The 25,385-nt window shown below is 35.2% G+C and overlaps 1 protein-coding gene across 3 annotated transcripts in view; it reads left to right on the top strand.

Moving 5' to 3' along the window:
- The window catches only part of LOC150091741 (uncharacterized), a 468,496-nt gene that overhangs the window by 398,331 nt on the left and 44,780 nt on the right, over positions 1-25,385 (top strand). For all 3 annotated transcript variants that reach the window (XM_090376795.1, XM_090376796.1, XM_090376797.1), the window contains one exon: positions 9,311-9,537. In XM_090376795.1, the coding sequence (XP_090232921.1) occupies positions 9,311-9,537 (227 nt within the window). The remainder of the gene's footprint in view (positions 1-9,310; positions 9,538-25,385) is intronic.

Raw genomic sequence — 25,385 nt, 5'->3', positions numbered from 1 at the left:
TGTTAAGGGGAAGTCTGGTCTGACCAATTTGATTGGATATTATGATGTAGTCACAGAGGAACTGGATGCAAAAAATAAATTTGATATCATATACTTAAGTATTTTAGAATTCCAAATATGAAATAACTCATATAAACATGTTTCTGATTATGAACAACTTACTATTAAAAATTCTACAGCTTTTTTTTTTTGTCATTCTGACATCCATAACTCTGTAACTGTTAAAATCAAACACATTTATGTGACTTATGTCTTATTTTAGACCCTAGAATATATCAGAATTTTTTTCACATACTTTTGAAATTACCTCTAGAAGGTGATGCAGGAAAAGTCCATTACAAATTGAAAGGCCATCCATATATCTACATGCCATAATGAAAATATTAATACTAGTTAGTATTTTTATTCATGGTGATCTTGGAAAAAGTCGGCAATATGTTTGGATATGCTTTAAGATTGTCAGAAGGCATTTTACTTATGTGTTCTCCACAGCTATTACATTTTTGTATAATACAGTCGATTCCGGTTATTTGGGACACATCGGGACTGGTGCATTTTGGCCCGATTAAGCGGCTGCCCCAATTATCTGAAGTTTCACATAAATAGTTAAAAAATACAATGTATCTCCCCCCCCTTTACAATTAGTTCACTGTACAATCAAATCACGTTATGACAAACTCACCATAGTAAAGTACCGTTCACTATACGATGTGTAGTAAGTGCTGGTCATTGTGATCACGTTCGTGAATTGAATTTTAATTCAATTAAACAGCGGTTCTAATTAGCGAAAATAAAATATTAAGCACAAATTTACTCTTTATTACCTTACCAATTAAAAAATTAAATGATACGTGGAATTCGGAAGAATATAAGTGAAAATCGGAATAATTAATACGCACTGTAATATGTACATACTAACTAAACTAGTTGACATTTCTGTTCACTGATATTTGTGGGTGGGGGTTAAAATTTAAAACAGTAAAAAGATAAGCAATCAATAACAAAAAACATGGCACACACAAATTGCAAGTAACGCAATATGCGCCGCAAGTGAGAACGGAGTAACGAGTTACAAAGCTTTAAAAATAGGAATGAAGAAAAGATTCTGAAAATTATTTCTTTTATATGATTGAAGATTCCATGGAAGTGTAAACACATTTCACCATAATAACCTACAGAATTCCAGCTGTCGGTATTATCGCAAATTCAATAAGATCGAGTTTACTATCCGTTTATGATAGATTGCACTAACAGAAAAGCCTAATAAACAGGTGACTGCTAATTGTTTTTATTGTTTTATGGTTGTGACTTCCAGAAATCTGACCGAACTACGTGGTACGGTCGGAGGCAATCGCAGGGTAATCTCCAGTACTGAGGTCTCCTGCCCCGATTAAACGGCATTTTGTCCCAATTAAGTGAAGTAAACGCCGGCTATTTTCTCGATTGGTTTCTGTTTTTTAAGATTTGCCCCAAATAAACGGCTGCCCCGATTAACCGGTGGCCCAAATAACCAGAATGCACTGTATAGTCATTCCAGATGTATTAAAATAAGTTTTTTATATCTATTATGGTAATTTTTAATTGCATACTTCAGTTTACAATAGTAAAAAAAGTTGGTAAAATTATAATTGCCATACTATTTATATAGCTTAATTTAAGATATGTTCCTTATACTATTTTCAAATTGAAGGGTTTAATTTTAAAAAATATATTGAAATCATCACTGTGTACCAAAAATAAACTTTTTTATTATAAAAAAAAAAAAAGCATTAACTGAACAAAAGAACGTAAAATTTTGCATTTTGTAGATTCAGTGTACTTTCAAGCATTAGTATAGGGTTATTCCATGTCAAATGGTCTAGGGGTCCCTGCTCGACCATCTCCAATTTTGTTGAAACTTGGTGTAGATGTTTAAACAGGTTTCCAAAGAAGCTGTGCAGAAATTCAGTTCAAAACAGTATGCTTGAGGCACCAGCACCTTTTTTGTGGAGGCCACTTGTGTTACACGAAGCAAATCGCAAAAAATTTTCAAAGTTTTAAGTGTTACTGTTGCACAACAGTGAGAGGTAGTGCTCTGAAACTTGGTATACCTAGTTAACTTTTGACAGAGAATGCAAAACATTTGGTGTCCAGGCTCAAAAGCCTTTACATTTTTTACAATGTAGTCTAAAACTGGCACCAAAAATTTGCCGCCACAAATTTAATCAAGACGAAAGTCATAACTTTGAAATAAAAACCTTTCGTACCTTCTTCTTTGTACATTCCACTTACCATCTGCATGAATTCAGCCTAACTAAATATCAGCTCTTATACTTGTTTTCTAGCTGAGATTTTCCTTCAAAGATTGACTCGGCACCTCCAATCATGTTTCAGATTTTTATCTTTAAAGTTGATAGCTTAAATAAATTCATCGAAGAACTGGATAAACTTTTGGAGTGAATGGATAGGTGAAGTGGGAAGGGTTTTTTATTTATTTTTTTTTTTAAAGCTAATACTGCATAAGCTTGCTTTCTTGCATCAAATGCCTCTACTAATGGTAATGCATCATAGTTATAAATGAAGGGTGGTTTATTTGCTGGAACAAGCTTAAGTTGGTTGTTATGAAAGCAAATAGTTTGAATAAATTCAAGGAAGAACTTGACAAACTACTAGAGGGGACGAATGGGTGAAGTGAAATGGAATTTTTTTTGGCTGATGCTGTATAAATTTACTTTCTTCCATCATTTGCCACTACTAATACGAATAAGTGACATCTGTCCCATTATCCTAGCTTGATGAATTTGATTAATGATTTCCATGGTAATGATTGAAAGAACGGTGATTGTAATTTCCCAGTGAAATCAAAATTAAGTGAGTTAAGGGCTCAATGAAAATAAAATTAAATACACTGTATTAACTTTATTATGAAAAAACCTTTTCTATTTAAAGTAATCTGATTTACATTTTCGAACTGTCATTTCAAATTTGAAAAGTTGGCAACCCTGACTTGATGGGAGCATTTTAAAATTCAGTAACACATGTTGACTCAAAATTCGGAAGTCAAATTTGACCTATCTTAAGGAGCAAATATCTTAATGTGGGATACCTTCAGTTCTCTCATTTTTGCCACCACTGGAAAGAGCAGAGTTTCATCTACAAGGATTTGTGGTTTATCTGTTTTGTGCTTTGCACTTGAGGCCTTAAAACTAAGCCTAAACATCAAGTAGTTTTACGTGCTGTATTATTTTGTGAGATCTTTTGTTGCAGAACACTTCCTTAATCCTGCTTAATGTTTAGAATAATCTAGAAATAGAGTATATTCTAGAATATTCTACAATTTTGGAATATTCTAGAATTCCAGAATATTCTTGAATTCCAAAAAAAAAAAAAAATTAATGAACAGTCTAGATTCATACAAAAACAAAGTATAAATAGCTGATATTTGAACCATGCTGTTATTAATGTGTTTTATCTTCATGATGAACAGTTTGTTTATTTTGTTCCTCTGTTTTTTTTGTTTGACTGTAGTAAAGTTAATTAAGTTTTCATTGCTTGCAGAAACATCCACTTATTAGTCAGCACGAAAGCCATGGAATCAGAAGATTTTACTGGAGATAAGCTGGACTCATGCGCCATCAGTCATGGATAATTCTAAATGTTGTGTGCTATCCTATATGTGCAAAACCAGGTTAAAATAAAGAATTTGAATTTGAAGAACAACAGCTGATAGGTGGATGTTGTGAATTAAAACTGGGTGAAGAAGACACAATTTGTCTACATCATGAAGCTTTGCTTTTGAAAAAATTTGAATTTTTGCAGCGTTCATGTTGCAATTTTTTCTAGGAGAAAGTCATGTGGTAAAAAAAGTTTACAACCAATGATTTGTCAATGGCAGACTACCTGAAAGACCTAACGAAGGTAGGCATAAAACCAGGCCAGAAGCTGTGCCCATCATGCCGAGAAGAGTCTAACAGCTGAAAAGCAGGGACATCAACTTCATCTGGATCAGACCATGATGATAAAATGCATGTGACTGAAAGCTTGAGCACAAGTTTGATGGCTATTGGTATTTCTCCTCTGAAATTTCAGCAAATGGCTAAGAGAGATTCACAAGGCTATGCCAAAAGGAAGGCAAGTCAAGTACAAGATGTAATTGCCAGTAAAATTGCATCTATTGGTGGTTTGGAGCCAAGTGCAAGTCATTAGTGTGGAAATTAGCATTAGCATTAGTAGAGGCATTTGATGCAAGAAAGCAAGCTTATGCAGCATCAGCCAAAAAAAAAAAACCCACTTCCACTTCACCCCTCTGTTCATTCAAAATACCTGTCCAGCTGAGCCTTAAACTTATTTAGGCTATCAACCTCCACCACAAGGGATGGAAGTCTGTTCCACCAACCAACCACCCGCTGGCTAAAGGCAAATTTCCGCACGTCTATCCTACATCTGTCTTTCCTCAATTTGAATTTATGCCCTCTCAGGTGATTTTTCTGAGCTAGAGGAAGAATCCCATCAGCATTGAGCATGCTTAAACCATTCAAGGCTTTATACACCTCTATCAGATCACCTCGCCTAGTCTCCAGACACTGTAATTTGCAAAACTTAAACCTTTCTTCGTAAGAGCACCCCTTTGTTCCATTCACTAATCTTGTTGCCCTTCTCTGTACTCGTTCCAGCAGCTCTACATCCTTCTTGAAATGAGGCCTCCAGACTTGTATACAGTACTCTAGGTGTGGCCTGACCATTGCCTTATACAATGGAATAATCACCTCCTTATCCCTGCTGGAAAAATTCCTGTATATCATTGACAATACTCCATGAGCTACTCTTCCAGCCCGTCTGCACTGCTCAGAGAACTTCATATCTGCCTGCACAACCACCCCCAAGTCCCTTTCATTCTCTACCACTGTCAGTGTAGTACCACAGAGTTGATACATTGCTCTGGGGTTGCTGTTTCCCATGTGTAGTACTTTACATTTGTCAATGTTAAACTTCATTTGCCACCTCTCAGCCCATCTGCTCAACCTTATTTATATTTGAACAGTGTTGACTTTCTCTTTTCATCAATCAGTTTTCGATAGCCGACAACAATCTTCTCTGGGCCCCAGCGAAATAAATATCGCAGAGCACCTCAAACTTTTTTTTTTTTTTTTTTTTTTTTGAGATTCTCGATGATACCAAAGATTTCATCTAGTTCTTTTACCGTTATCTCCTTCACAGTAACAGTTTCATCTGGCTCATTTAAAAATTTGAATTTTTAAATGCAAGTCTGCGTTGACTTTATTAGCGGGAGACAAACAAGTAACACGTCTTGTTCCGGTGGTTGATGGAACACACCGAGGCGTGCAGCAGGCAAACGTTTGTTTATTGCCTGTCTGATGCGCGATTTCAAATCTTTTTCAGCTATCGCATAATAAAAAAAAAATTGCGTTAACTGGAAATTCACATCGTGTAAAGTGAAAAGTGGTATATTTTTTTCAAATAGTGGTAACTGAAAAACGCGTTAATCAAACTCGCGTTATGCGAGGCCTAGCTTTAAATTTTGTTGCAGTTATAACTTCTTTCAAGCTTAGAAACCAATAGAACATCATTTTTATGCTTGGAATCCTGAATAAAGACCACTTTTCAGGCTCAGGAACTTGTGCTAAAGAAACCCATGCAATTTATTTTGCCATTTTCACCCCCATTGTAAAAAATACAGATGTTTTTGTGAATTGGCAATATAACCTTTCTCCTTAAACCAAAGGGCAGAGTAATTGCAGAAAATTTCACTCTTGTAAATGCAATAGTTCTGCATAAGCCAGAATACACTTGGTTAACATGTGGAGGAAGGTAATTAAAGGGGGGGGGGTGTTTATTTTTTCACCAAACTACTGAAGTTGTAAGGCATTTGTATATAATGACCATAAATTGCATATATTGTATTGTTGGTTTGCCTTGCCTTGCTTGAATAAAAAAAATTCTCAGTTACCCAGTGGTGTGGGAGCTCATGTGACCCATAATAATTCATCCCATTCATAAGCCAGAATACACTTGGTTAGCAGGTGGAGGAAGGTAATTAAAGGGGGGGGAAGAGTTTATTTTTTCATCAAACTACTAAAGTTGTAAGGCATTTGTATATAATGACCATAAATTGCATATATTGTATTGTTGGTTTGCCTTGCTTGCTTGAATAAAAAAAAATCTCAGTTACCCAGTGGTGGGAGATAATGTGCCTACCCATAATAATTCATCCCATTATGGTAGGATTTTATGCAATGCAAACAATGTCCACCCCCCCCCCCCCAAAATACCATTTCTTAAATGGTGTAGTATAGTTGTAACAAAAGAAAGCGTGGTCCCAAAAATCTAGCAGAGGAAGCAGCCATGAACCTAGGCTCCTGATACCATTGCACTGTCATGGAACAGCAGCTTGGATTGATATGCACCTGTTATCTTCAGGTATGTGTGCCTATTATTTTAGCTTGACTCCATGTTAAAGTTGTTACAATATGGACAGTCATTCTGAAGAGAAGTGCATACCCACTTTCCAACCTTGCTTATAAGTAGGATTGGCTAGAATACTTTTGTGTAAAATAAATTGGATAAAAAAAATGTTTTTTTTTTTTGTTATTTTCTAAATATTTGCATTCCTCCTGTCTAGGTGACCAAAACTTCTCTTAGTGGCCCAAACTTTTTACTTCATTAATTTTCTTAATTTCTGTATATGATACACCAAATTGGTATAGCCACCAGTTGTCTTTCACCAAATTGTCATGTACAATGAAATGTCATGCCTGAAATTGTCTTGCATCCAATTGACATGATCCTGCTAATGATAGATGTGGTTAATGTGATTAATGTGTATGCAACCTGTACTGTTGTTTATTATGTATAGTTGTACATACCTGAGAGAGCGAGAGAGAGAGAGAGAGAGACCGACCATATTTTGGAATATTGCTTGCTGTTTAATACTTGTAACCCATACAGAAAAAGGGTGGTGCCATTTTTCTCTTTTAAAACTGTCATATACTCAGTAACTTAACTTATCACACAATGCTCTCACCAGTTAATTATATAATCTGCTCATAGTGGTGGCATGAACTGGTGATTATTTTCACTTTAATTTGCAACAGCTGAGAGAGAGAGAGAGAGAGAGAGAGAGAGAGAGAGAGAGAGAGAGAGAGAGAGAATGCCCAGTGCAAGTACATATGGAAGAATGTACTTTTGATCACACTGGACATGTTTTTTTCTGTCCTTGCTTCAAAAGAAACTTTTTACTTCAGCTATTTGGAATTAAATCTGATTTTTATGTGCTTACATCTCTTTACAGAAGAGATTATGTGGAAGCTTCTTCAGGAACTTTCCTTTCATTTTTAATATTACTATACCAAGCTAAGTTAAGAGATAAAAAAAAATATAAATTCTCTCTCTCTCCCCCTCTGTGTTCTTTTAGTGTATAGTTTCATGTAATATTTTCCTTTCAAAAAGATTCATGTTTAACCTTCTCAATAAATAGCAACTTATCTATGCACACACAAATATTTATTTTCAAGAACACAATCAAACAGATTTTTTTAGCTGTACTCCTGGGAATTTTTGGACCCTGTCTACCACTCTTGGCCATTCTCTAGTGACAAAACTAATCACCAGCTCATGCAAGTGTTGTTTGATGAGTTTACATAGATGTAATTGGCAAGAACAATTTGTGCTGTTATGGAGCTTATTGTAAACAATGCTGAATTTCAAAATGCCACTCTTTTTGGTATGGATTACAAATATTAAAAAGAAAATATCCCAAAATATGGAATATTTTGATGAGATTCCTTCAATTTTCTCTTGTATTTAGATGATAGTAGTGAATCCAAGATCCATCTTTCTTTTCAGTTTTTCTACATACCTCCTGGGAACCCAAGTACCACTTTTTTTTTTTTTTTTGGTAGTCCAACTCAGACAGAATGTGTTAAACATGTTCTTTAGAAATTCCTAAAATTGCAGTGACATCTGATTTACTCACGGTCACCACAAGTGCATTCATTTGCTTTTTTGGTTATGCACTTTGTCAAAGTTACCAGTCACTTGCTTAGTGTGTCATTGATGATAGCTTTACTGATGTCACTATTTTTGGCTCATAAAACTTGCCAATTGACAGTGCCAATATAAAAAAAAAATTTATACAATAGTTTTTGCCATAACGTCCATTTTTGCAACACGAATTTGCTCCATTTGCTTTTCCCCATAATATATTAGGGAGCAATGCGAGTATAATATGATTTTTGTGTTCGCTCGTGCACGATTTTGTCTGCGAGTAACACCGGGTGAATGCAAAACTCATCACCAAGCTCAAAATAGCAACCTGCGTAGCGATACATAAAAGTTTATGAAGTTTAAAAAATATAGTCAAATGTGTGAGAGCTATATTTCCCATTTACTGTAGTTGTATTTGTCAGAGACGCACTGTTGTCATTCACTGTATTCACAAGCTAACATTTGATGTTGTAGGCCGACTCATGTTTTCAGGAGCTCACATTTTTTTTCTGCTTGAACAGAAATTTCGTGAAGGGTGAGCAGAGGAGCACATTTCTGGAGGTCACTATCATAAAACAATGAAAAACAATTTGCAGTTCTTGGTTTATTGGGCTTTTCATTTAGTGCAATCTAATTATAAACGGATAGTAAACCTGATCTTACTACATTTGCGATAATACCAATAACTGGCATTCTGTGGGTTTTTACGTTATTATGGTGAAATGTGTTTCCCCTTCCATGAAATCTTCAATCATATAAGACACAAATAAATTTTCAGAATCTTCTCTTCATTCCTATTTTTTAAGCTCGGTAAACTTGTCTCACTTGTGCAATTTGTGTGTCTCGTATTCGCCATTGCTTATCTTTCTTACTATTTTAAATTTTACATTCCAAAAAAAAAAAAAAAAGTCAGTGAACAGAAACATCAATCAAGCAAACTTCATATCTTGTCATGGTAAAATACTATATTTACTGTAATATTTATTAGAAATTTAAGATGTTTAAACCTGTGTTAGCAATTTTATTGGGTTTCTAACTTTTTTAGTGTTTTACTTACCAGACTGAACAATTTATTTTGATTATTTTTTTTTTTTTTTGAGTGCTCTGCCCCATCCCTCTTTTTCCCATAAGTCCTGCTGTTTTTAATGCACGAAATACCATAATGCAGAGATTTTTAGGAACACATGTACACGTATAGACTGTACCTAAATTTATCAAAACTAAAACATTGTGTTTTTAAGATATTACAGATTATACATAAATTATCTTTTTTATATATATATATTGTGTGTGTATAGCCTAATTCATAAAGCATATATATTTTTAGCAAGACACAAATATTGTAGAAGTAGATATGATTGACAGTCGTCTAGCAGATATAGTGAAAGGGACTGCAAAGCCAGCTGTCAGAGATAGTAAAACACAGACTTCAGAAACAGCACTTGGCCTCAGCACTGTGACAATGAAAGACTGCAGTACACTCACAATTGACGATGTTATTCCAACTGAAGATAGTCATCTCTCTGCCTTCACACCTCCCAATTCTCCAGCCGTGTGAGTATTAATATAGATTTGTGTGTTTGTCTTCCATTTTAAAATTTTTAAGAAAGAAATCAGAGCACCAGTCATATATTATCAAATAAAATATAAATACGTACATAAATGGCACCCTGTTAATGAAAAGTTTACAGGCGATTAAAATACATGCACACATGAGAATTTAGGTTGAGGTCAGTGATTCATTGACAAAAAATATAGGTTGTATTGCTTGAGGGCACCTCCTTGGGATGTGCCAACAGAAAGAAGTTCCACAGAACTGCTGTGAATGCCACATATCAAATGCAAGAGGTTTATTAGGCAGAAAAATGCCAACATTTGGATCACAAGAAAACAATGGACTCAGCAGATCAATTCTTGAAGATGAACAATAAAGCCTAAGCTTGACTGTCACCCAATATAATATTCACTATTGAAAATAATCAATTACATATTTATGAATGACCTTGGATGCTTTAAGTTTGATTTGATTAAATCCAACTTGAAAGTCCAATATGTCTGAGAAAGTTTAACCCCTCATCATAGGCGCCTCCGTAGCCAGGTGGGAAGGAGCAGCAGTGCGTAGCACACGCTTCTTGATTAGACCGGGGTTCGAGCCCGTCACCACCAAATGCGGAGGATGCAGAAAGGTTAAGGAATGACCACCGCATATCCTGGAGCAATATGGCCTTAGTTGCTAATGCTCCTAAAAACCAAAACAACAACAACAACAACCCTCATCATAAAATGTGCCTTAAAGCACACTTTAATCTGAAAGAATTCTTAGAAAGTGAACTGGTGTTGAAAACACAGTGGAGCACAATGGTTATCTAGTACAAGTTGAACAGTTATTAACGGGGTAATAACTGTTCAACTTGTACTAGACCGAAAGCCTCCAGATAATCAACAAATCAATTTCAATTGACAGAATTGAAAGAATCCAAAGATTCTTGCTATTTGAGCATTACTACTTACTACATCAACATTTGCAAAAGGGGGAACTAATAAATAAAGTGAGTGGGGGTCATGCTACAAACTTCCTTTGAGAATTCCAGTTAACAGGAAAAATAGCTTTGATACAACACCATTCAAGAAAAACACATCTATTAGATGAAATTTTAAACATTAAATTAAACACAGAGCCTTGAATATCAAGCAACTTGTTTAAAACCTCCATATGGGAGCACTCAAAAGTACATCAGACTCCAGGTAAAACAGGTTTTTTGAAACTTACAGATAAAATTAAGTAAACTCTGACTTCCCTTGTTCTATGATGATGTTAATGAAGCATTCCAAACTGTTTTAAAATATTAAATTGTTTTCCTAAGAAACAGAACAGACAAAAACAGGAAACAGTGGCCACCCAAAGTACAAAATAAAAAATCTGCCTTTAAAAAAAAAAAAAAAAGTCTGCAATACCCTCAATATCAAACAATGAGGAAACATCAGCCAACACAGAAAAGCTATGGACATAATGCAAACCTTCTGTGCATGCTATCTAGAATTAATCTGTTGTACAGACATAGAGATTGACTTTTATCAAGTTGTGAAAAGAATTCTAGAATATCTTTTTCTTTAGGTAGATATGAATCTAAATTGAAGACCATACTCTGCTCCAAGATTAGAATTAATCTTAGTGTAATTTGTATTTGTAACATGATTGTTATAATTGTGAATGACTACAGAAGCAATGATTCAAGATAATTGCAATTCAATTTGTGGACAGCATGTTAAGAGCAGACCACTGGTTTGATATGGTAAGCTTTAACGTATCAAACTAAATATTCTTTGACACTAGTCTGTGTAAACCAGTGGTGGTTGTGCAGGACTTGACTGGTACCATGCTGAAATATTGATTGTACATTAATTGGTTTAAGGTTAATGGCTGTAACTTTTTGTAGCTTCCTACATATATACAGTTTCATTTGAGTGGTGGAACAGTTATTGTTTATTCAGAATTTTTCATGGAAAATGCCTTTCAGGTTCTACACAACCATTTTTGGACCGAGATAAATCCTGGTGCCTTTCAATTAAAAAGCACCAAGGTCAATCTCACTTAATTTGTTTAGGCTGTTTGTTTTCTACCTTTTTTTGTCATATTTGAGCTGAAATTTTTATTAAAATTGAACTACTGTTTAGATTTTGCAATTTATTGATTTAAATTTTGCCTAATCAGCATCAATTTTCCTCAGTGGAAAATTGTTCCCTGTCTTTTGTTTAGTCCAAATACATCACCAGTGTACTTCTGAAATGAACATAAACCAATTTAATTTGGAGGAGATAGAGGGAGGGGGACACAATTATAAAATCACTATAAATATTTCCTTTTTTGAAGAGTAATTCTGCTGTATTGTTGTTTTATGACATCTGTCATTTTTTGTAGAGCACACATTTTTTGAATGCCTCATCAGAATTAGCAAATCTAATAAGAGCATTGAGGCAGCTTCTGCATACTTAATTTTAAATTTTTTTTGTTCTTTACTTCTCACTTCATCTACGGATTTCTTCATCCATTACTATATGATATCAACCTCATCTTCATTTCTTCTGGGGCTATATTTTTACATCCCCCCATATCATTTTGATAATTGTGCGGTACTGGTCAAATGGAGATGAAGACTATTAGTAAGAACTTCAAAAGTGTACAAGCAAGAGAACAGATACACAGAAATTACAGTCTACTCGTTTAATACCACATACACAAAAGAGGGAAGGTGACCCTTACAGATTTACCTTACCTCACAATTTTTTTTTATAGCAGAGAGAATTCTTACACTGGTTTTTCAGTTGGTAAAATTCTTCATCTTGAATATCCATGATGACTGCCAATAAATTTCTCTGATCTGTTTTAGATTAGCATACATCTGTGATTTTAATTTTTAAAAGTTTGCTTAAGTAAAAATTTCCTATTCAGTGTCAACTTCATTTTCTTGTCTTGAGTGACAATGGAAAAACGTTATCGCCATTTGTATGGCAACGATGTTTTCAGATATTTCTCACTTGCTAAGTTTGAGCTTGAACTGTCAATTTCATTTTTATGGTACAACCAAATGTGACCTCATAAGGCAACTGCTGAAATATGTACTTTGAATTCTCTGCTTTGTTCAAGCAATTTTCATTGCTTGAACAAGCCTCTATGAATCAGACTATTGCTTGCTTCAATTCTTTTCCATCTGTGTTGTGATCATGTTTTTGGGTGTCTTGATTAGCACATTCAAATGATTCTTGTGATTGCTTTTCCTTGTACTCTTTTTATATCACTGCACAGAACAGAGGTTTGTTTTAATCATTTGCAAATTCTCTTCAGTCATCTGTGTGAAATATATTAGGAATTCAAAATGTGGTGAGCAAGTCTAGAAATTGGTAGACTATCTCTTCAGCACATTTAATTTAAAGAGAGTAGAATAGCATTAGCAGTGGCAAATGATGCAATAAAGCAAGCTTATACAGAATTGGCAAAAAAAAATTTTTTTTAATCTCATTTCACCTATATTCATTCATTACAATAGTCTGTCTAGTTCTTTCTTGAATTTATTTAAGCTATCAGGTTCTGCGACAACAGATGGAAGGTTGTTCCTGCTGATAAAGCAAAACTTCCCTACATCTATTCTGCAACTTTTCCTTCCTCAGTTTGAATTTGTGCACCCCCTCATATATATATTCTCGGCAATGGGAAGAATCCCATCAGCATTGAGCTTGTTTAATCCATTCAAAACCATAAACACCTCAGTCAGATCACCTTTCAGGTGCCTAGTTTCCAGATGCTGCAATTTGCAGAACTGAAGCTCTTTCTTGGTAAGAGCATCCTTTTGTTCCATCCACCAATCTCATTTCCCTTCTCTGTACTTTACTTGTTCTAGCAGCTCTACATCCATCCTGAAATGAATCCTCCAGACCTGTATACAATACTCAAGGTGTGGCCTGACCATTGCCTTATAGGATGTGATTATCACGTCCTTATCCCTGCTATCAAAATTTCTGTATATCAATGACAAAACTCTGGGAGCTGTCTGCACTGCTCAGAGAACTTTATATCTGACTGCCCAATTACCCCCAGGGCTTTTTCATTTTCCACAACCCCGAGCGTAGTACCACACAGTTGATATATTACTGTGGAGTTACTGCTACCCATATAAAATACTTTGCATTTGTCAATGTTAAATTTCAGTTGCCATTTCTCAACCCATCTGCTTAACTTTTCTAGATCCTGTTGCAGTAGCATATAGTCATTACTGCATTAACCACCCTATCAACCTTTGTGTCATCTGCAAACTTGGACATTAAGCCTGAGATGACTTCATCAATATAATTAATAAATATAGAAAACAAAAATGAAGCCCAACATGGACCCCTGGGGAACTCCACTAATAACATGTCCACGAAGAGAGCAGTGCCCATTGATAACCACTCTGTCTTCTCCCACTCAGCCATAGCAGGAACTTGCCCTTAGTTATGTAGGGCCACACTTCTCCGATTTGTACAGTCATTTATGTGCAATAGTAACAAAAGCTTTCCCAAAATCCAAGTATATGATATTGAAATTATTTTTTGCATCCATTTTCTTTGTAACCACATTATAGTATACAATCAAATTGTTCAGACAAGGTTTCCCCTTAAAAAACCATGTTATGTCTGAATTATTACTGTAGTCTTGTCTAGAACAATGGTCGGCCACCAGTGGTCTGCGAGAAATTTTTGGTGGTCCGCAGAGTAATTTCAATATATTTGCAATTTTCGCCTTATTACGTTGCATGTTTATAAAAGGCCCAGTGCAATATCCGGTATTAGCGATACTTTTATTGTAAAAAAAATATAGAAAGCTATTTCTATTGTTGGGCTTATTCAAGAAGCGAATTTTCGTCAACGCTATACTGGTGTTTATTCAATACGATACTCTTCTTAGGTAAGTGACCAGTGATATTTTAATTTTAACTGTGCACAGTGTGATATTTAATGGCATCAAAGAGCTTGAGTTTGATAACTATCTTATTTCTTGTTTGGTTTTAGATTCAAATAAAATAACCCCAATGAGTGAGAAAAAGCAAATAAGCGATTTGCGCTTGTTTGCTTTTTCAACAAAAATATATTTTCATTAGATTCTTTTTAATTTTTAATTGCATTAAATTGATTTTTAATTGTGTTAAATTGATTTAAATTGGTTTTTAATTATTTATTTTTTACTCTAATGTAAGTTTTTCGATTTTTTTCGTTTTAATTTCTGAAGAGTATCATACGGAAGTGTTCTATGTACTATATTGAGGTAAACTCCTTATTATTTTACAAATATTAATATCAACGTAGAACGTATTGAGTATTACAGCTCTGATTCATACTATCAATGATTTCTGTATGTATGTAATTTTTCCTCTTTTGTTTATATATCTTATGTATTTGCTGATATTTTATCCTATGTTACACTCTAATAAGTTTAGTTGGATGTATATATGTGCCACCCTCCTAGATAATTTCTGTACAGGGGTGTTTGTTGAATAAACTGATAATAATAATAATTCCTTTCAGTTTCTGGACAGCCTGTTTTCCCAAAATCTCTTCACAGGTGTGTAACAAGCAAGGCTTAATTAATTCTTCTCCAATCGTATACGGCTTTTTACATCTCACGATTTGGAGTGCTATCAAATAAGAAGATTTTACTAAGGACTTATCTTCAACGATCATTGTTGCTAATGAACTTTTTTGCTTTTGCAAATTTTCATGCATCCTTTGGATGTATTCAACTGGCTTTTTATCTAAATCTGGATGTTTTGACTGCAAGTGCCTGCTGAGTTTCGAAGGTTTCATGGGATAAACTCTCAGAACATATAATACAAAGCGGCCATGGATCCAGTTCACTTCCAGGTTCTTGAATAAATCCAAACTTCAAGTAGTCCGGATCATTTTCTTGAAACTTTGAACTTTTTCTTCTCTCCGCCTCCAGTTCTAATGTCCTTCCTGATGATGCCTTGTGGTGGCTGTGGAGGCTCTGATTCATTAACCAACTCATGACAACGTGATGTATTACCTAAGAAGCGCAAAATGTTTGTTTGCTTTTTCTCGCTCATTGGGGTTATTTTATTTGAATCTAAAACCAAACAAGAAATAAGATAGTTATCAAACTCAAGCTCTTTGATGCCATTAAATATCACACTGTGCACAATTAAAATAAAAATATCGCTGGTCACTTACCTAAGAAGAGTATCGTAATGAATAAACACCAGTATAGCGTTGACGAAAATTCCCTTCTTGAATAAGCCCAACAATAGAAATAGCTTTTATATTTTTTTACAATAAAAGTATCGCTAATACCGGATATTGCACTGGGCCTTTTATAAACATGCAACGTAATAAGGCGAAAATTCCAAAAAAGTAGAATCAGAATATAATGAAACATTTCAATAAACACGAAAATTGCAAATATATTCAAATTACTCTGCGTACCACCAAAATTCTCGGGACCACCGGTGGTCCGCGGACCACTGGTTGCCGACCACTGTGCTAAAGCGTCCCATTTATCCCCCCTTTCACATCGTAGGATAATAGCAAGCGAACCTTGAGTTAGCCTTTTGTCTGACATGCGCACTACGAAAATAAATAAATGAGGTTGACAGATTTCCTTGTCTAATCCCGTACTGTGTGATCACTACACCAAACTGCCACCTTTACTGTACCGTTACATAGTTTCTTTTCTCAGGACAGCATATCCGAGTTTAATATTGAATTTGTGTTGGATAGCATAGAATAGAGAATCAGTATGGATGGAAATAATACTGGTGTCAGAAAATTTACAGATATATCTGAGGGAGGAAACGACAGCACCCCCTTATTGCTTCCCAAAATGCCACAATCGTCTCCTGAGAAAGATATTGCTGATGGTATATCTACTGATCAAAAAGCTGGGACAACCACAAATTCTGAAGATAACAAAATGACTGAACAATTAGATATTACTCAGGACGCATCTTCGGTCTATGAGGTGATTTCAAAAATGCGTAAAGATATGAGGAGCTTTGTTTTGCGAGAGACCAATAAAGTAACTAAAAAGGCAGGAGATGCTATTATGGACAAATGGTCCAAACTTGAGAAAGTAACAACAGCCCTCCTGATAGAAAATGAAATAAATATGCGAGCTAATCTTCTAGACAAAATAATACAGACCTTTTCCACAATGACTCCAAATAAAACAGATTATGTACAAGAGCCAGAAGTTCAGGCCCCCTGCTATAGGAAAGTGCAAAATGAAGACCTCCTGTTACAGGGATCCCCTTCTGTTAGATCTTATGCTGATGTAGCCCAAAATAGACCCACACTGAAGGAACAAGCTGAACCTAGTGAGAATGTAATGGTACTTAGAGCGTTAGAGAACAGCAATTTTAAAACCAGCGCTGATGTAAAAACCTTGGTAACCAATACTTTGAAGACAGAATTTAAAACAGTCAAAATAAAATCAATCAAATTAGCACGTAACAAAAGCGTAATTTGTCTAAGTCGGACTTAATTAGTATCTCAACATCTGATTCCTTGTCCTCTGCAGGAATCTCTACGGGAGTTAAAAAAAGTAACCCTTCCATAATTATATACGTGCGCAAGGATCTAAGTAAGGAGGACATAATAGAAGAACCGTATAATAAAAATCTAGCTATGACTTTACAATGGAGGAGATTAAGATTCTATGCTTTATTCAATTCAACTTGACGAATCAACAGACATAACTAACAAGGCAGTTCTTCTTTGTTTTGTGAGGTTTGATTGCCAAGGAGAATTAAAGGAAGAACTCGTCTGTTAGCTAATCTTGTCGGGTAGAGCAACCGGCTCTGAAATTTTCAATGCACTTAATGGTTATTTCCTGAAACACAGTATTGAATGGAAGAAATGTGTTGGGATATGCACAGACGGTGCTGCAAAGATGACCGGACATTGTTCAGGAGTTGTTGCAAAAGTGAAAGACGTTGAACACCCAGACATCTTGTTTACTCATTGTATTATACATCGTGAGCAACTTGTGGCGAAGAGATTATTTCCAGAACTGCACGAAGTACTCTCTGATGTAATTAAAATGGTAAACGAAATTCGCCACAAAGCGCTCAATTCTCGAATATTTGAGGCACTTTGTGAAGAAATGGGCTATCAGCATACTCATGTTCTTCTTCACGCTGAGGTGAGATGGCTGTCGAGGGGAAACGCGCTAACCCGATTGTTCAACCTGTGCCAAGAAGTAAAGTTATTCTTCCAGCAGCAAAATAATTCGAGGCTCCATGATCTCTTGTCCGACAATGATTGGCTAGCCAAGCTTGCATACCTGGCAGCTATTTTTTCTCTTTTAAATGAACTGAACACGTCCTTGCAAGGACAGCTTATGGACGTGTTCACACTGTGAGGCAAAATGGATGCATTTCAAAGGAAGATATTGCTGTGGCAAACGCGGTTGGCTGAAGAAGATCTGGAAATGTTCCCAAATTTTGTTGATTATATGAAACAGGAGGCTGTCAACCGACAGGTGATAACTCTGTTCACACTGTGAGGCAAAATGGATGCATTTCAAAGGAAGATATTGCTGTGGCAAATGCGGTTGGTTGAAGAAGATCTGGAAATGTTCCCAAAATTTGTTGATTATATGAAACAGGAGGATGTCAACCGACAGGTAATAACTCTTGTTCGATTGCCCTTACAGTCGCTCACTGACTCTTTTGGTCATTATTACCCAAAAGGAAGAGAACCCCAGACACGGAAATACGTGGATGATAGATCCATTTTCGGCGAAAATCGAGGATAGTAATTTGAACATGAAAGAAAAAGAAAGCCTAATCAATCTATGTTCTGACGACAGTCTCAAAGGTAAATTCCACTCGTCCCTAACAAGATCTCATTTTTGGCTTTCCGTAAAAAGTGAGTGCTGAGTGAAAAGGCCATCAAAATTTTAATTCCATTCGCAACTACATATATGTGTGAAATGACATTTTCATCAGTTGCGGCAATTAAAAACGAGTACTGCTGTCAGCTAGAAATACAAACGGCTTCCATGTTGCAGTAACGTCATTGGAGCCAAGAATCCAACAGCTTATTTCAAACAAGCAGCAACAAATGTCACACTGATTATTTTGCTATAATTAATCCTTTATACACCTCTATGTCAAGGTGCACTGATATTTGATAATTGTTAATATTAATTGTTTCTGTTAATTCTTTTTTAATAAAATGAAATTTAAAATGTTTTTTTGCATTTTTATAATGAATATATCTGCATTTATTTATTATACTTTTTTTATTATACTTTTTTTATTATAAGGCCATTATATTACTAATTATTAACATTAATGATATCCAATTTTTTGCAAATAACTTGGAGTACAAAAACAAGTGTAAGTACCATTTCATATTTAGAATGTTACTTTTGTGGAAAAAATCATGGTAGTGGTCTGCGGGATTCAAAATTTTGAGTTTAGTGGTCTGTGAGGTCAGAAAGGTTGGCGACCACTGGACTAGATGATCCTGCACTGCTTCTTTAACCAGTGGCTCCATTGTTTTCCCTGGAACAGAAGTTAAATTAGCAGGTGTGTAATTACTCGTGTCACCCTTTAATCACCTATGTGAATTGGGGATACATTCGCACATCTCTAGTTTGCAGGGACCTTGCCTGAATCCATGGGTGCTCTCATAATTATGGATACGGCTTTTTGCTTACTTCCTTCGCTGCCTTCCTTAATATAACTGGATAGATCCATCTGCTCCAGGTGCCTCATGTTTGATGTTTGACTTCAATTTCTCTTCCACATTGCTCTCGGTTATTACGAAATCACATAGCTCACTGTTAGTGTGATAAACTTCTGGCATCAACTTCCCTAAAAAATTCCTTGTGTGATTATTGGTGCAAATTACTCATTCAGTTTGTCAACAGCCTGAGTAGGATCACCAACAGTCAAACCATCGATATCAACTGTACCAATTTGATCCATCTTCCTTCAAGTGTTTACATAAGTAAAGAAGTCTTTGCTGTTTTTCCTTGCATCCTTTGCGAAAGGTTTTTTGTAATCTGTGTCAGCTTGCCTGACCTCCTTTGTGACTTGATTACAGATTAGTTTATATCTACCATAGACTTCTGTCTTGTCTGATGATTTATATGCATCCTGTGCATTTTTATTCTCTGCTATGTGAGCCTCATTAGTTCATCTGACATTCATTTAGGTCTATACCTTAAAGAGTATTTCTTAGTTGGTATGAAAAGGCTAGTAGCTTCTATAATTAATTCCATGAATGCTTCCCATTTAGAATTTCCTGATGATAATATCATCAATTGGTCCCACTTTATAGAATTTAAAAACTATCTGAGACCACTGCAGTCACCATTATGATGAAAGCAAAAATCCTTCCCATTACCGTTGATAGTAGTTACATCTTTAAGTAAATCCCACATCAATTTATTGTGATCACTGCCACAAGTGGTTATTTAACTGCAGATTCTTACTGCATGAATAATTCCTGCTTATAATCAGATCTAGAGTTTACTCCCTCTTGTTGCCTCTCTAACATGTTGCTGTAGAAAACAGTCATCCAATAAATTCACGGTCTTTCTAGTGTGCAAGTGACCAGTCCACAAGTTCCAGTCAAAATCTAAAGTTAAAATCTCCCATTACAAGACTTTCTGGTTTACTGGCCCACTCTATTTCTTTGTACAGTTGTTCATTTTATTCATCAAGTCATTAGGCCTATAACAAACTCCTATTCTCATTTTGCTGTCCCAGTGTTTACTATTACTATGTCACACCAAACTGACTCACCTGCCAACCATGTCAACTGGATGCATAGCCTTAGATTTTATCTGCATCTTAACTAAGAGCGTAACACTTTCCCCTGCCCTATCCTTTCTGTACATTGTTCTTCCCATATTCAAATTCAGCGTCTCTGATATCCACAACAGTATCCACGTTTGATGTTGTGACTAGCACTTCAAATTCATCAAATTTACTTACTATGCTCCTAGCATTTGTGTCCATGTGACTGTACATGCACCTGTTCTTACTCTTACTTACCTTAACAGAGCACATATATTTGCTTATCCTGTGATGACTCTCAGTAATTCTTGAAATCCCCAGCATCTTACTCTCCAGGCTGCTGCTCGTTCCAGTAGAAGCAGTTCAAGAATCACTTTCACTTCTGTCTGCAGCTATTGTTAATCTGTTAGTCTGAGTATCTCCTCCCCCCACCTAGCAGTTTTTTCCCTCCTCAAACACTACCTTGTTAGCATCAGTAAATATTCTTGCACACTTTTCTATTTAAGTGTATTCCATCCCTGTAGAAGCAGTCTCCTCAGTTAACAAGCACAGACCACATTAAGAAAAATTGTACTCCATGAGCATTGCAGAATCTCTCCAGGGCTGAATTGATTAACAAGGCTGTCATTGTATACTCCCTCCTGTCGCTGAGCAAAATTGCAGACACTTTCAGATTTAACTCTCAACTCAGGACCTTTTTTTTGAAAATTGCCTTGTACTTGTTAAGTAAGTCAGCAGATCTACTGTTAATATAATTAGTGCCATTGTGTACAACAATATCATCTTTTGTTGTACCTTAATAGAAGATAGCAGATATCCCCTAAAAGAAGATATCTACCCTACAACATCACTGACTTTTGACCTTGACAGACATACCCTAGTCCTATTCCACTTATTCTTTTTGCACAGTATATTTCTCATTTTCCTGACAATAGCGACACTGACAACAACTAGCTTCTGTGTGACCAGTGCATTCTGCCTTGAGGTTTGCCACTGTGTTGCCTGATGCAAGCCCTGACATTGATGTGATCATCTGAGAGCTTGATGGGCCCACCCAATTGAGGCATCCACCCTGTTCTTCAAGCTCTCATAAAGGCCCATAATGCTGAGTTAAAACCTAATATCCTCGCACTCCTTACATTGAACACACACACAAACACATCCTCCTTGGCAATACCATGTCCCATTCCAGACAGATCCACAAACATGAAACAAGCAGTGCATTTCATGAGGCTGTGATTCAAAGGAAAGTTGCCTCCCCACCGATTCTTCCGCAAGCCACGCCACACCACTCCCGCTGCATTGAGCATCTTTCCTTTGATGCTCTGGTCTGAGGCATGATTTTCATTCAAATTGAATATAACTAAAAATGCTACACTAAACTAATATACCTAATGCAGATTGATTTGACCAATCTTCACAATTTAACCACATTGATTTGTGGTTAAATTGTGAAGTTTGTTATTAATTATATATATACAGTAAACTCTCAATTTAACAGACTAATATTGGGAGAAGGGGTGTCAATTAATGCCGAAAGTCCGTTAAATTGAATGTAACCTTGGCATTTTTTATTGTTCTTAATGAAAAAAAAAAAAGCTTTAATACAATATGTACTGTACAATATAAAATTATGCTGCAATTTGGCCTTTGATTTACAGATATCAGAAACAGTTTTTTTTTTTTTGGCATAAATTTTATAAACATGTGATACTAAGACTCCTTATTCTAATTTCTCAATTCGCTCTAATTACTGTGCCACATTTAAGTTCACATGCTTTCTTTTAACTCCTCTATCACTTGATGCCATTTTAAATTTTAAGGATTGAAAAATTATTTAATAAATAAAGTCACAATTCAGAAATCACAGAAACACTCTGTATACAACCTGATTGCACAATAGCTTGAGACAGACTGAGACAAAAACAAAGCGAGTCGGTAGACCAGCAGTTTAATTAATGTCCCGAGTCACATTCAGCTCGTAAGTCACCTGCTCTTATCTGTAATCTGGGAAAACAGTTATTTGAACATGTTTTCAGAAAGAATAAAAAATTTCCTGAATTTGATTATAAAAGTAAAAGTAGGTAATCATCAAAACAATAATGGAAATAGGTAATTATTATTAATTAAAAATTAATAATAACACTGAAATTTTGTATTACCTAAAAATAATAATATGGTCGAGATTGATATGAACATTACTGTGTTATTATTTGTCCGGTCCATTAAATCGAGGGTTTATTGTATATATATATTGCAATATCGAGCTTACATTATATGTATTCCGTATCTCTTATCAAGTGTAAATTATATGTATTATGCTATACTGTTACATTTGTAAGTTGAAAGTAATTATTATAGATAATAAATTTATGTAATTAATGCCAACCTACGGGATTTGAACTTTCAAGCTACCTATTTGCCACACCAAAATTCCCCTACCATGCACTCGATACTATAACAATATTAATAATGGAAGAAAAATTCAGATGTTCTTATCAATACAAAACAGTGGCGGCAGAAGTCAAATGTGGTTCCTTTGGCAATTATAAACTATAAGTAACAAACAAATTCACCAACATAATTAGAAAATCACAAATAATAACTACACATCTAATTTTAAATCAAAAGTTGAATGCAATAATAATCCTACTCCAATTCACAATTGCATAGCAATAATACTTACCACTCTACCAAGTTTACGTAATATGTTTATATTATGCTATACCACTACACTTGAGAGTTATAAGTTAATTATAATACAGCTAGTTCGCAATTAATGCGAGTTCGAATAATGCGATATTCGATTTAGTGCGAATTGTATAATGATACTGGGTCACGTTTAATGCGAACCAAAATTCAGTTAATGCGAGGCTAGTGCAGCTAGCCTCGTATTAGACGATTAGCCTTGCATTAGACGCTACTATACTTGTTTATCTTTGCATGTGCTACTGCCTGTTGTAATATACATTTGTTTTCGTGATTTGTTTTAAGTGCCCATAACAAAATGGATAAAAGGAAGATTCCTTCAGATAAAAACACTGAGTGCAAAAAAGAAGAGGCTCGTTATTAGATTAGAGCAAAAAATTAGATTAGAGCAAAAAATTGATGTGATTGAATGACATGAATGCAGTCATAGCAACTCTAAAATAGGACAAGATGTCGGAATGCCTGAATCTACGGTACGGAATATTATGTAAAGTTGCATCAGCATTTTGTGGTTTGCAAACATCTACAAGGAATAGAAGTATTACTATGATAGAAACGGAGCATCTTTTAACTGTATTGATTGAGGATTGCAATCAAAAATGCATTTCCCTTAGCAGAGCAGCCATTCAGACAAAAGTTTTAAATTTGTTTAAGAGAGTGAAAGAAAAAATAATGAAGTAGAAGAAACGTTTAGTGCGAGTGCTGGTTGGTTTGATCAATTTAAAAATAGTTCAGCTGCATAATGTTAAAATTACCGGTGAGGTGGCCAGTGCAGATGAGGATGCAGCATCTAAATATCCTGATGTTTTAAAAAAAAGTAATCGAAGATGGTGGATACACTGATCAATAAATATTTAACGTGGATGAAACCGGTTTATTCTAGAAAAGGATGCCTTCCAGAACTTACATTTCTAAGAAAGAAAAAACTCAACCTAAAGTGTCTAAAGATCGCCTAACACTTTTATTGGGAGGCAATGCACAAGGAGATTTTAAATTGAAACTGATGCTTGTTATCGGTTTTCAAATCCTTGCACTCTAAAAGGCTACAACTATAGATCACTTCCAGTTATTTGGCGATCAAATAAGAAAGCATGGGTGACCCAAGCTGTGTTCACTGACTGGTTTTCAAGCTATTTTTGCCCTGTTGAAAAATATTGCAAGGAACGCAACATCGCATTTAAAGTTCTACTAATTTTGGATAATGCCCGAGGTCATCCAACTACACTCGGTTCATTATGTAAAAATCATTTTCTTTTTGCCACCAAACACAACATCTTTGTTGCAGCCCGTGGATCAAGGGACCATCGCAACATTTAAGGCCTACTACATAAGAAAAACATTTGAACAGGCAATTGGTAAAACTACAGGAGATGATGCAATTTCGTTAACAGAGTTCTGGAAAAATTATAACATCAGACATGCAATAGAAACTGTTCAGCATGCTTGGCAACAAATAACTGCAAACAACATATGTGGGGTGTGGAAGTGCATTTTGCCTCATTGTGCAAATAGTAGTGGTTTTGAAGAAACTGTTATAGAATAAATAACAAATATTGGAAGAGAACTTGGATTTGAATAGCTAGAAAATGACGATTTTCGGGAACTGCTCAATTCACACATGGAAGAATTGACTGATGATGATCTCCTACTTTCCGATCAACAAAGAGCAGTTGAAGAAGCCAACAATGATGCCGCAGAACGGGATAATGTGAAAGTGAAGGAGTTCACTCACAAGGAATTCGAAGATATCTTTCGAGCTGTGGAAGTCATGTAGCAAAAAATTATGGATGCTGGCCCTAACCTAAATCGAAGCATGTAAATTCGCCGAGATGTGAATAAAGCATCGATTTAAAGAAGGAGAAAACAGTTCAGTCTGCGCTGCTAAAATATTTCGAAAGACAGTACAAAAGATGTTTTCATCAGTGTAAACTTACCTTTAGGAATGATATTTAGAATTTTTTTTGTTTTTATTCTGCTTTCTATAATTACAGTACTATATGACTTTGTTAATAATAAATTTAAATTATAAGTATATTCTTTTTATCCTTTACTGTAATATTTCGTTAATAAACATATAAAAACTTATGTTTAAAATTTTTCATTACCTATTTCCATCGAGCTGGAACCAATTACCTATTTTACACATAATTATAACTTCGAATAATGCGACTACTTCATGGGATTCATTAGTTGCATTAATCGCGACCTAGCTGTATATAATAAAATTATCCAACTGGTGCCATCCTATGTGAGTCAAACTTTTGAGCCACCTGTTACCAAAATCAAAATACTAGAATTTCCCCGTCACTCACTCTATAATACTATTACAATGGAGAGAAAATTCAAACGATACAAAGATTCTATGAATATTAAATAGTAACCTACAAAATATTT

This window comes from Mastigoproctus giganteus, chromosome 1 (assembly GCF_048544385.1).
Source record: "Mastigoproctus giganteus isolate SK-2022 chromosome 1, ASM4854438v1, whole genome shotgun sequence".
NCBI classification, from domain to species: domain Eukaryota; kingdom Metazoa; phylum Arthropoda; class Arachnida; order Uropygi; family Thelyphonidae; genus Mastigoproctus; species Mastigoproctus giganteus.
The sequence above is the reverse complement of the archived record's forward strand: the minus strand, read 5'-3'. Positions and strand labels throughout refer to the sequence as shown.